The 13,080-nt window shown below is 44.4% G+C and overlaps 1 protein-coding gene across 1 annotated transcript in view; it reads right to left on the reverse strand.

The window, feature by feature from the left end:
• The window catches only part of GPR158 (G protein-coupled receptor 158), a 136,742-nt gene that overhangs the window by 18,249 nt on the left and 105,413 nt on the right, over positions 1-13,080 (reverse strand). Inside the window, exon 7 of the mRNA XM_066627615.1 lies at positions 7,768-8,006. Within this exon, the coding sequence (XP_066483712.1) occupies positions 7,768-8,006 (239 nt within the window). The remainder of the gene's footprint in view (positions 1-7,767; positions 8,007-13,080) is intronic.

A 13,080-nucleotide genomic window follows, 5' to 3' on the forward strand; every position in this document is an offset into this window, starting at 1 on the left:
ACTTCTGGCTATGACATCACTTCTAGGTTAATGATATCACATTAATGACTGTCCCTACAGCTCATTGTTCTAAAAAGTGGATTCTGGTGTAAAAAAGTTTGAGAACCACTGTCTAGTCCAGCCATTTTCAACCACTTTGCTGTGGCACACTGGTGTGCCGCGAGTGGTCCACAGGTGTGCCACAGGAATTTGGGGGAAGATCATTTATTAGTAGGACCAATGGGGATGTGAGCCCCCCACTGGCAGCATGGTGTGCCTTGTCAATTGTCAAAAACCTGGTGGTGTGCCTTGACAATTTTAGTGCCTTGTCGATGTGCCACGAGATGAAAAAGATTGAAAATCGCTGGTCTAGTCTAAAATAAAAGAGGGGAGGGAAGTCTGGAGGCTGAGTTATCCTTAAGGGAATCATGCACAGTTAATTCACCACATGCATTCTATAATATGCTTCAATACAGGTCACACCGCTTTCCAGCTCAGAAATTAGACTCAAACAAAACAAGATTGTTTTATTAGAAATGAATTCAAAAAAGCAAAAGGTCACTTTGTATTAACTGCCATTGGAAACACATCACACAAATGTCACCATAAGGAGAAGGAGGCTTTTCACATCCACAGTAAACTTTGCTATTCTTAATCAATGAATCATCCATGCAACCTTTGATAATAAAAACAGCAAGAAAGGAAATGAGTTTCCACTTGACTCTTACACAAGGATGACCTTACAAAGAAGTGTGTTTGTGAAAGACATGGAGGAATCCGGTAGACATGTTGCCAGAATGATTAAAGAACACTCTCCAATGTGAAGCTCCAGTGTTTCTCAGTAATCCTTTTCTGACAATACATAACTCCTACTTTAACCTTGAATGACAACGTTAAGGTCACAGTAAATTACAGCATATACTTATGGTGTGACTTGGGTCTCTGTGCTTGATTTCTCTAATGCAATGCAATCATGTAGACCCAGTCCAGATTGGGATCACAGAGCGAGGGGGAAGGTGTTAAAATAATAATAATAATAATAATAAAACTTTATTTTTATCCCGCCCTTCTCCCAAAAAGGGACCCAGGGTGGCTAACAACATATAAAACAAATTAAAACATAATTTCACAGATAAAAACATATTAAAACACACATTAGCAGAACCCATAAAAACAGTAGTCAGAAGAGTCAAAATAAAAGAGCATAAAACAGCAGTTCTTAGAGGAATCGGGCCTGTAAAAAAGCAACTAAAAGATATATAAAAGATGTTAAAAAGGCCATAACGTCAGAAGGCTTGGTTAAACAACAAAGTCTTCAGGCCTCGCCGAAAGGACTCAAGAGACTCTCAAGTCTCAAGAGACTCTCAAGTCAAGGGGAAGGGAGTTCCACAATGTTGGTGCCACTACTGAGAAGGCCCTATTTCTTGCCGCCGCCCCACGTACCTCCTTAGGCGGCGGCACTTGTAAAAAGGCCTTCTCTGATGACCTGAGAGGACGAGCCGGATTGTACGGGAGTAGGCGATCTCTAAGATAACCTGGCCCAGAGCAGTATAGGGCTTTAAAGGTCAAAACCAGCACCTTGAATTGGGCCCGGAAACGAATGGGCAGCCAATGTAGCCCCTGGAGAAGCGGGCTGACAGAGTCAAACTGCCTAGCTCCAGTGACCACACGGGCCGCCGCATTCTGCACTAATTGCAGTTTCCGAACCGTCTTCAGGGGCAGCCCCACATAAAGCGCGTTACAATAATCTAACCTCGATGTCACCGTAGCATGGATCACCGTGGCCAGGTCTGCATGATCCAAGTACGGACGCAGCTGGCGCACCAGCCGAAGCTGAGCAAAGGCCCCCCTAGCCACAGCCGCCACCTGGGAATCCAGGAGCAGTTGCGAGTCCTGGTGGACCCCCAAGCTGCGGACCTGCTCCTTTAGAGGGAGTGCAACCCCATTCAGAGCAAGCTGATAATCCAGCACCTGCATCGAGGATTTCCAAACCAGGAGAGCCTCTGTCTTATCCGTGTTAACAATTTGCAAAGTGTTAACTCTTTGCCTCCTCTGCAGTCTCAATCTGGGTGGACCTCCCTTGCCCTGCTTTGTGGTTGGTGTTTCTCCCAAGAGATTAAGGGTCAAATCCTATCCTATTTTCAACACCAATGCAGCCATGTCAACAGGGTGCATGCTGCATCCTGTGGTGGAGGGGCAGCCATAGAGTCCTTACCTCGATGCTGCACTGCAGATGCATTGGCACTGTATTATTGGTGAAAAGCAACACTGTAAGCCCCTAATGAGTTATTAACTACCACCCTGCCAATAGACCAATGCAGTAGTGTCACTAAGAGGGGGCAGATGGGGTGGACCGTCCCAAGTGCCATAGGGTGGGGGGGTGATGGGCGTGCCACCCAAGCCCCTGGTGTGCTCCACACCATGTTAGGAAGTAGATAGGCCATCCTGCCCACCTATGGCTCTGAACAGCTGCAAATGGTAGCCCTGGAGCTGTGTGCTGTGCACTGATGCAATGACATCATCACATCACCACCAAACTATTTCCAGCGGGCTGTGCAGTCATGTCTGTGCAGCATGTGCTAGCAGGCCTGGGCTCGCTGCTGCGTTGCAAAGGTAAGGTGTATTTTGTGGTAGGGGAGGGGTGTCACTACCCTGGGGGTGGGGTGCTCCGGTATTGCCACTGTGCCAATGGAACAGAAATTACTAAAGCTTTTCTTTAGTAGAAAGGGAGCATCCCTCCCTTTTTGGGAGCCTCTTTTATGGCTGCTTAATTGCTGATGTGGCGGAGTTGCTTTACCTAGCACACTAGACCAAAGTGTCAAACATAAGCTCCAAAGGCCAGATGTGGCCCCTGGAAGTAATTTATCCAGTCCACGTTATAACTGGGCTCTCCCAGCATGATAATTGGGCTCTCTCTTATCTTGAAACTATGAACAAGATTTACACATTTTCTCATCTGTCATTTGCAGCCATTGAGTTTCTTATTGTTGGCAACCTTCAGTCTCGAGAGACTATGGTATCGTGCTCTGAATGGTGGTTCTGGAACAGCGTCTAGTGTGGCTGAATGGGATGGGGCTGACGGAGGATTGCAGGGGGGAGGGGAGAGAGGGGGTTATGTGTAGTGGGGAATTGCTGAGGGAGAGCAGGGATGGGGCTAACGGAGGATTGCAGAGGGGGAGGGGGAGATGGGGGTTGTGTGTAGTGGGGAATTGCAGAGGGAGAGCGGGGATGGGGCTAACGGAGGATTGCAGAGGGGGGAGGGGGAGAGTCCTGCGGTCCTCCGTTGCCCACAGCCCCCCTCTCTCGCCCTGCGGTCCTCCATCCCCCACGATCTCCCTTTCTGCCCCTCCACTCCTGCGTCATCCCCCGGGGGCTGGGGATAAGAGCAGGCCCTCAGTTTGGCTGTACCTGTCGTAAGAGGCGACCAAACAGCCACCAGGTAGATGGGACTCGTCAGCCTGGGAAGCAAGCACATCTAAGAGAAGGAAACTCTGACCTCAAACCTCCACTGCCTTGTGGCTATATCCAGTTGTGGAAAAGGCTTCAGGAGTTGAGTTTCTATGTGAGAACAAAGGCTTAGTTCTGGCTATCATGTGCTTAATGACATCACTTCCTGCTTAATGATGTCACTTCTGGCCCTCAGCAGGTGCTTTGAAAGCTATTTAGCCCATTACATGAAATGAGTTTGAAATTCCTGCAGTAGACGGGAGAATTTGCCAGTGGTTAAATTCAGCTGTATGTTTCATTTTAGGTCAGTTTCGGTGGATTTCCGTTGTTGAAATCTATCGGACATTACAGCAGACAAATAAAAAAATGCTCTCTGATGGTGCTTGAAGCGGTTTTCAGGAATATGCAGAAAGGGACTGGAAGAACTGCTAGCACTGCACCTAGCTGAATAATAATTCATGGTGCTAGACTGGAATCTTCCGCATCACACCTTGGGAATGTCTAACATCACGTTAACACAGAAATTGCTCTACATTTCAGCTCAGGAAACAGAGTCCAGGCTGCAGTTTTTCAAAAGGAATCCTGGCCGCAGGACATCAGTACTTAGTAAATCCGATTTTAGCAATCCATGTGCACATTTGCAGCCATGGTTACTTTGTTGACTACTTTTCATAGGCCTGTGGAACCTTATATCCTAGATGGCCTCTCTTCTGTAGTCAGTTTCAAAAAATAATTATTCTGGGTGTTGAAAGAAACATTTATATGTGATTATCTCTGAGGCTCAGAGGAGTTTTACAATAAATGAACTCAGAATTTTGGGAATAGGGTGTGAAAGTAGCAAGGCAAATTCGATCAGACTAACACAAGCCTGGATGAGATTCTTCCTGTCTGAACAGCTGAAGTTCAGCCAGGTAAGAATTTTGGCTGCCTATACAATATTGAACGTTACATTATAACTAAATTGGTATCAGCGGGTCTATATAGCATCTCTCTCCATCCCCACAATTTCTGCCTCAGCTCTGATTGTTCTCTTGTGGAAAGCCTGACTGCAATTCCTCCTCACACAAGCATTCATATCACCCTAGAATTTATAGCAGGATGCCCCAATGTATACTTATAAATTCAGTTACTGGTAAATGTTTAGACATTTCCTCTAAAAATCTTAATGGCTCATGTAATAGGAATTTCTAAATGTACACATTATACATTTTAGTTTCATTAATAACAATTAATAGCATCCACATTTTTGTAAAATGCATTTCATATCAACTGCATTTATGTCTACTAGTATCTTGAACTGGAAGCCACAGAACCACATGTTTAATCCCCCAATTGTTCTCTAATTGTTTTGTTTTCAAAATATTTGGTATTCTAACATGGCTTTTAAAAACAATTAACACATGGATATGTGTCAATTAAATATGCAATTTATCAATTTATTGATTGGTCAATTCAAAATTTGGCATGGTAGAACAACCATACACCCTGCCTGATGCTCTTTCCATTTACACATTTTTTTAGTGGCATCACTAGTGTGTGTGCAGACCAAACTAGATGACACCTTTGGAGTGATGATGCCTAAAGCTTTGGAACCCAAGTCTAATTGGATCCAGGGAGATCTGGTCTTTCTGTCTCTCTGTCCCACCTCCCTGAAAAGGGCCAAGATTAAGTCTGGGAAGGTGGCGGTTGCAGGAGGGCCAAGGCTTCGATTGAACTAGCTGCGGCCAGAAAGGTCTCTGAATCCCAGGTCTATCTATCCAGTAGACCTGGACTCCTTTAATCTTTTGCTTTCCGTGAGTCCAGGGCTACCCAACAAGAGGGAGGGAGATAGCAGCCACGCAGATCAGGCATACCTTGAGATCTGAGGGTGGACATTTTCTATGGGGGTGACACCCGCCGCACTGGGTTATCAACCCAAGTGACACCACTGCACTTTCTGGTAGCTCCTCCATTTTTGTTCCTCACACTTTAGGATTAATTATTGCATCCAATATTCATCCATAAGTACACACCCACCCACCTCACCATTAATTTGAAAACCACATTTAAACGACTACTAAAAGCGCTTTCTTTCAACGCTTCCTCAAACGACTACTAAAAGCGCTTTCTTTCAACACTTCCTCAAGTCATTGGTTGACACTCATACTTTACAGGTCCAGTCCTGATGGACTTCATTCCCCAATGGATCCATTCAGCAGCAGGAAGGATACATCAGACATGTCCCAGAGGTGGTAGTGACATAACTCAGCTGGATATCTCTAATTAATCAGAGATGTATTTTCAGCTGACTCTCAAGCCAGTAATTGGATAATTGCATCAATTAATTGATTAATGCTTTAAGCTCTACTACTAAACCACTGGAGCATACCATACATTTACACAGCAATTACAGAACATATGCAAAGTTTGTAAAATATGCTGGAAAAAGGCTAAAACTGCACAGTGAGATTCAGGTCACTGTGAGATTCAGGTCACTTTCCCCCTAGCCAGTTGACCTCAATGATATAGATTACAACGTTAATTAAATATACTATATAGCCTGAGCAGCAAGCCCATTTCTAAATGACATTCACACTTCTTGAAACTTGTTTTAAATTCTTTTTTTAAGGTCTTTTGAAGTTATTTGCTGAACTGTGGATCTGGAATGCTGGCTGTTCATTTGATTACACTGCTCAGGTTGATGTCTAGAAGCTAACAGAGTACAGATGTATTTTTTTAATCTATGTTATTTTATGATTATTTTTAATGTAACATATGAGAGCTACCAAACAAATGAGTAACTAGAGGCCCAGTCCTACCCCTGAGACAGGATGACCCCCTGACACAGGATGACATAACACCATGGATGCCGGTGCAATGACAGTCTTGATGTCATAGAAGCACCTCTGCTGACAGCCAAAACACAGATAACAGTGCAACAGAAGGAAAAGCCACACCATCTTAATTCCAATATAGCCCTGATGCCAACATAACCTCACCAGCAGAGAAAACAAAACACAGAGCAAGAGGGACAGGGAGTAGACAAGGAGGAATCAGCAAGCACCATATCCCAAACCTCCTTCAGATGCCCAACATGCCCCGATGCCTAGAAAATGCTTTGCCAACAACAGACTAGGCATTAGTTAGAGGACAGTGTTTCCCAAACTTACCTAGGTCACAACGACCCCACAGCCTCTTCTTCCCGGCTCAGCCAGGCACTGCCATCTTGGATCTTGCAAAAATGTCGCGAGGTCCAAGATGGTGGCACCCAAAACTCAAGAAATCTAGCAAAATCCAAGATGGCAGCACCCAAACCTCACGACATTTGGACACCACCATTTCAGATCTTGCGAGATTTTGCAAGATCCAAGACGGCTGTGCCCAGGTGGACATCCTGCAGCATCCCCTGTGAGTGTATCACAATACTCCAAAGCGCCATGCTGCAGACTTTGGGAACCCCAACGATAGGTAACAATGGGGATGCAAAACATTGGGGAAAAGCACAACACCTCTCAGCCCCTGAACCAACCACTCCACCACAACAGAGTACAGGATACAGACTACATCTGGCAGACAATCACAGCGCATCCATCCCAGCATATAAACTTCTGTCAGGGACAGTCCCAGACAGATAACAGGGCACATGGCATGGGGCCACACCTGTTTGGTTTCTCAAAGAGGCACTCTGGTATCAGGAAACAGGGTGAAAGGGCACTTGGCGCACACAGGGAGCACTTTGCACAAACAACCATGTATCCCTCGCATCATGTACGGGCAAGATATTTTGTTAACACTTGTCTCCTCTGAGCACTCCTGAAGCTGCTGGCACACATGCTGTGTGCCATTTCTGGCAGCAGCATGGAAGTATCAACTGCATCCTGGCTTTCGTGCCACCACAAAGGACGCAAGACCCAGATAGGATTGGGCCATAAATGTCCTTGGCATTACTAAGTCTTTAATTAGGCACGAAGAATTTGTCTCATTAGTTTCAATGGTGCATGACCGACTTTTCTGGATTTAAGCTGCTTATATCTAGCCACAAATGCGATACATTTACCTACAAGTGTCTGCATACAGAAGTCGTGCACTCTCATTCTAATTGTCCTCCTCTACCACCTGCTTTTCCTGAATTATTTTAAGGCTGCAACTGTATGCGCAGTTTTCTGAGAATTGCCTTTGAACCCAGGCGCACTTCACTACCAATTTCCTTTGAGCTCAGGGGCACTTCCTTTCGTGTAAAGATACATAGACACAGGTTGCTGGTTGTGCTTATGAGATGTGATGATACTTCAGCAAAAATTGTGTTAAACCATTAAAAACACACACAACCTAAATCTAAGGATAACACGAAAAGCAACTCACCAATAGCCATCATATAATCCCACCGGTCTATCAGGCACATATCAAAGATCAGGTGATCTGATGTTTGGCCTTGGCCGATGAGTGAAATATTTTTCTCCAGGTTTTGGAAGACCGCAGAGGTCCAGCCTGTTAGGAACCAAATCACTACCAGAAGAATTACAGCCAGCATCCTCATCACTCGTCCCCCTGTCATATATGGAGTTCGTTGGGCAGTTCGAGACAGGAATACCTTCAAAACCCTGCACAAACAAAAAAGGATTATATTACAATGTGCAGTCACTTCTTCAGTTGTCACTGTATCATTTGATGGAGTAATGGTTTGTGTGCTGCTGTTCAGGGGGGGAAAAAGTGTGTTTCAGGATACTCTGTTGAAAGAAATGATAATTACAGCACTGTTGTGTTCAACTTTTGTCAAAACATTATTTTTTAATGACATGGAGCCACTTATCAAACCAAGGGTGGTTTATTTTGAAAAGAGAAATGTATTGAAATATTGAATTTATTGCACAGGGTCACAGCTCAAATTACCTCTACTAATGGTACTGGATAGAAATGTCTACAGAACATACATGAATATATTTTCATTGGTATAACCATATCCATGTAGCCTCCCTAGGACATTATTCTTTAGGAAGATCACAAGAAACAGTGCAGATCAAACTAAGCATAAGAAAAAAAATTTTTAAGTCAACAGCCTCTACATTTTCAAGTCACCCCGCTTCCCCAAGTGAACTTGTTCAGGCCTTAATATCAGCATCATAGGACCCTACACTCTGTCTTGTTGTAATAAGAAATTAGAGAGCAGGTCCTTCCTTCCCCACTGAGATCTCCCAGACTTTCTCATTTTGTGCTTTCAAGTATTTGCAAAATAATAAAATAAAAAATAAAATCAACACACTTTAATGTTGATAATCCGCAGTTTTAGTCAGCTCTACCCTTAAAATACTGCCATTGTAATATTTGCTATTTTACACCTGTATTTTTAATGGACTCATTAGCCTGGGAAGGCAGCTCATCTAAGAGAAGGAAAACTCTGATCCCAAACCTCCACTGCCTTGTGGCTACATCCAGTTACGGAAAAGGCTTCTGGAGTCAACCTCTAGGCAAAATCCGGAGCCAGAGTCCCTGAGGCAGTTCATGGCTGAACACAGTAACGTTCTGGCAACTCCTGCAACGCCACTGGAACCAACCATATTGGCTTCTGCCTTTCCATTGGACCATTTCAGCGACGTGGAGAGGGGGATTTGCTGCATGGGTAACAGTCTATCCTCCATATCTACTTTACTCAGGCTTCGCGCACTGGAGAGGACACTCTGTTCCAGAACCACTATTCAGAGCGCGATACCATAGTCTTCCGAGACTGAAGGATGCCAACATAGGTTCTTAGCTTGTGGTAAGCTGCTTTGAGTGTTTGTGAACAGGAGAAAAGAAACAAAATCATCAGTGTGGCTCTCTGAACCCAAGAATTTGTCGGCTGTTTTTTAAAAAAAAAAAAAAATTTGACAATGACCCAGAAACACATGTCTGGAGAACTGTTCTGCAGGATTGACCCCATCTTCCTGACTACTCTTCTATTGCTACTGTGTGTTAGATACATGTACTACAGAAAACAAATACAAGATATATTAAGTGCATCTTTAGATAATTCTGTATCTATGTAGTGTATGTCATGTAAAGAAGCATTAAATAAATATCTATGAGACCAATTATTTTTAGACTATCTGGGTATCCTGTTTTTTACCATGTCATCAGCAGAATTGTTGGAGATAAAGAGATAAAAACCTACCAAATCACTGAACCCGCAAAAAAAAAAAAAATCACACCTACTATTTATTTCAAAGTAAATTATTTGCTTACTTTCAAGCTATTCATAATTCTGTCTTTGAATTCTGGTCATCAAGATCATCATAATTAACACAGCATGTTTAGTGTGAAAACTCTTGACCATCCTTATCTAAATCACAGGGCTACAAGAAAAAGGACTTTTTTTCAAACGGGCAAGTAAAGAATTCAACCCTGAAATCTATTTTCCATAGTCAGAGCTGATTTTGGATGCAAGTGCTCTGAGAACTTCCCAGTATTATCAATTTCTCACTCCTATCATGGACCCTGGTGTCTTTTGCATATGCATATTTTGTTCACACTCAAAGGGCTTCATATAGCTTTAAGGCTGCACAACAATATTTATTTATTTAGAACATTGGATGCTTCTCCCTCCCCCCAACAGTTGGGGTGGGGTGGTCAAGCATCATTAAGGGCTTAATCCTATGGACCTGTTGTGCTGCCAGATCCCTCATTCTGGTGGCGTGGTATGCTTTCTGGTGGTCGCAAAAAGTGATCCACCATTCCATGCAGCTGGACTACTGCCACAAGAGGTACAATCCAAAAATAAACCATGTGTATTCAAATCCTACTGAAACAGTGCATAGTTAGGTAATTAAGGCTGTAGGTTTGTACCTAGTGCTTCATGAATTAGTACCAATGACATCAACTGAATTTGCTCACATATAGCTTGATAGTAGAGGCTCTGTTGCTGTGACCCAGGGCCTTGCATGTACCCCCATTTTCTTCTGCAAGTGGATTACTGGGTATTTATTTTGGCTGGCACTGAGCATTTCCCTTCCCAAAAAAGAGAATGGAAAATCCTATGCATGCTCCAGGCTGCCACTAGATGGCATCCAGTAGAGTTCAAGATAACAAGGAATTACTCTTTCGTCATGCTAGATACAAGTGTCTAATGCACCTGAAGTGGAAAATGGGCCTCTTGGAGAAGGCACTTTTTTCCTCCAGAGTGCAGATGAAAACATTTAAAAATCTAGAAAAGGGTTGCCACCTGTTCATCTTTGATCTTGAGCAGCCATTTTCAACCACTGCACTGCAGCACACTGGTGTGCCATGAGAGGTCCACAGGTATGCCACAGGAATTTGGGGGAAGATCATTTATTGGTGAGGCCAATGGGGGATGTGAGCCCCCCAATGGCAGCCTGGTGTGCCTGGTCAATTGTCAAAAACCTGATGGCGTGCCTTGACAATTTTAGTGCCTTCTCAGTGTGCTTTGAGATGAAAATGGCTGAAAATGGCTGATCTAGGGTCTAGACAGTATGGTCATTGCAGGCCGATGTTTGATGCGTGAAGAGGCTTTTGACTTGGCAAGTCCCCACATTTGGAAAGGCTGAGGAAATGACCAGATGGGCAAGGGCCATGTTTTTCACTCTCCAGACAGCTCTCCTGTGCTGTCACACTTGACTCACCTCCCAGTGGGGCTTGTGCTTCTGCAGCTCAGCTGTGCTTGAGAGTCTGGGGGAGGAGGGAGGGAGGGAGGGCTGGGGAAGGATAGAACAGCTTGGTTAGAGCTTGCTTTCCCTTCGCCTCCCCCTCATCTGCTGTCACTTGGCTCAGTCAGGGTTTGTGCTCACACTGTTCTGCCTGGGAGCTTCAGTCTGCTCTTAGAGAGAGAAAGGTGAACTGTGTTCACATGAGCCCTGGCTCTCTGAAGTGAACCCAGAACAGGGTGCGGTGGGAGAGGGAGACTACTGCTCTAAACAATCCACGCCATTTACTTCAGGGCCAACAGCAGGAGAACATAAGCCAAAGGTCCATCTAGTCCAGCAGGCAGGTTTGCAACACATGCCTCCAATACGCAGGCCATAAAGGCCAAGAAGCTTCTGCTAACTGACAGAATTAGGGGTGGGCCCATTATTTGAAAATAGTGTGTGTGCATATGGAAATCCCTCCCCACTTGAACAGAGTGGAAGGCACACCTTGAGGCAGGCACAGCTCCCCTCATGAGCAGACCCTCCTTGAACTGAGATAGAGACTGGGTCTGCAGTGAGCCTCTGCTGCACCTTGCCCTCCTCTCGGTCCCCGTTACCCTTCCCTAACAAAAAGGCCTTACATTGGGGAAAGAGGAGGGGGCCACCAGCGTTGAATTGCCACTGTCCACACAGGAGAAACAGTGCAGATAACAGATCCTACCTTTCACTGGTGCTTGCAGAAGTCAAATCTTACGGGGAAAGAGTGGTGTCAAGGATTGGCCAGGTTGGACACTGACTGAGGATGCTTGCCCCACAGAAGGCCCACCTGGTCAGGCCAACCCAAGCCTTCAATACCCATGAAGGGGTGGGCAGGAAGAACCATGGGGGCCTCAGTATAGGGTTTTGCCTACCAACCTCCAGTAAGTGGCATTGGAGCTCTTGTTACTGATATGGGTCTGCCGTTATGTGAGAAAGAGGCTAATTGAAACACCACTGAAGACCGACTCCATATTGGTCATGGCAATGCTGGATTGCGATGCTTGCTGTTCGGAAACTGCTTGGTTAAGATAAAAGTAGAACAGCAGGGTTCACAGGTGTGTATGGAGAAAGGTGTGTAAGGTCAAATCAGAAATAGGGAAAGCCCCTTAGGTAGAAAGTTATTTGCGTTTCTAAGGTGTCTGAAAAGGAAATGTGAGTTTGCTTGAATATTCCCTTGGGTAACGTGTGTGTGTGTGTACCTACAAGTCTATAAGGAACTGTCTGTTCTATTTTGGGGGCTGCTGTCTGAGGTGAGCAGACTCGGCCTTTTGCTTGCAAAATGAAATAACTACTGTTATCTTTATCCCTTGTGTCTGTGTTACTGCTTACAGCTAGACAATGAACAGGTCCCGTGAGAAGCAGTTAAGGGGATCTGATGACATAGATGCACTTTAACACTATGTTCAGTCCTTGAAAATTTAAAAAAAAAAACATTAACACCACACCCCTACCTTGCAATGGACCATCTTTATAATTCTGACTTCAGGGGTTCTCGAAAGATGATTATGAATCATTCGAGGGCATTGGTAGTGGGGCAAGCTAATTATTTGCTTCCAAAAAATCATCAGGAGATTATTATCTCACCAGAAGCCATTTACTTATTTCTCCCTTATCAAGGTTTTCCAGAACGAGTACAAAAGATCTCAAGGTCAATATTTATTAGGAAGCTTACACATGAAAATAGACCTGAGTCATGCATCTTCCTAATCCTCTCCTGAAGCACTGCCAGCTCAAGCAAGACTTTCAAAACTTTCATGATAACCCCAGGTCCAAACTGGAACTTGCTGGTTCAGCCGATTCAGAGATCATCAAATTGTTAGCTAAATATAGCAGTCAACATTCAGGTGGTTCTTTGACTCCCTAGGCAAGCTCTGTCATTGCAACGGTTTAAAAGTTGTTTCACAACATTCATAGGTAGTAAATGTATTTTTCTGTTGGATCGTTTTTAAAGTAGAAATGTTAAGATATTTATTTGCATGTATTTATTCAGGAGATTTCAATCCTGCCTTTTGGCCCCCAA

The sequence above is a fragment of the Tiliqua scincoides genome, chromosome 5, assembly GCF_035046505.1.
Source record: "Tiliqua scincoides isolate rTilSci1 chromosome 5, rTilSci1.hap2, whole genome shotgun sequence".
Taxonomy (NCBI): Eukaryota; Metazoa; Chordata; class Lepidosauria; order Squamata; family Scincidae; genus Tiliqua; species Tiliqua scincoides.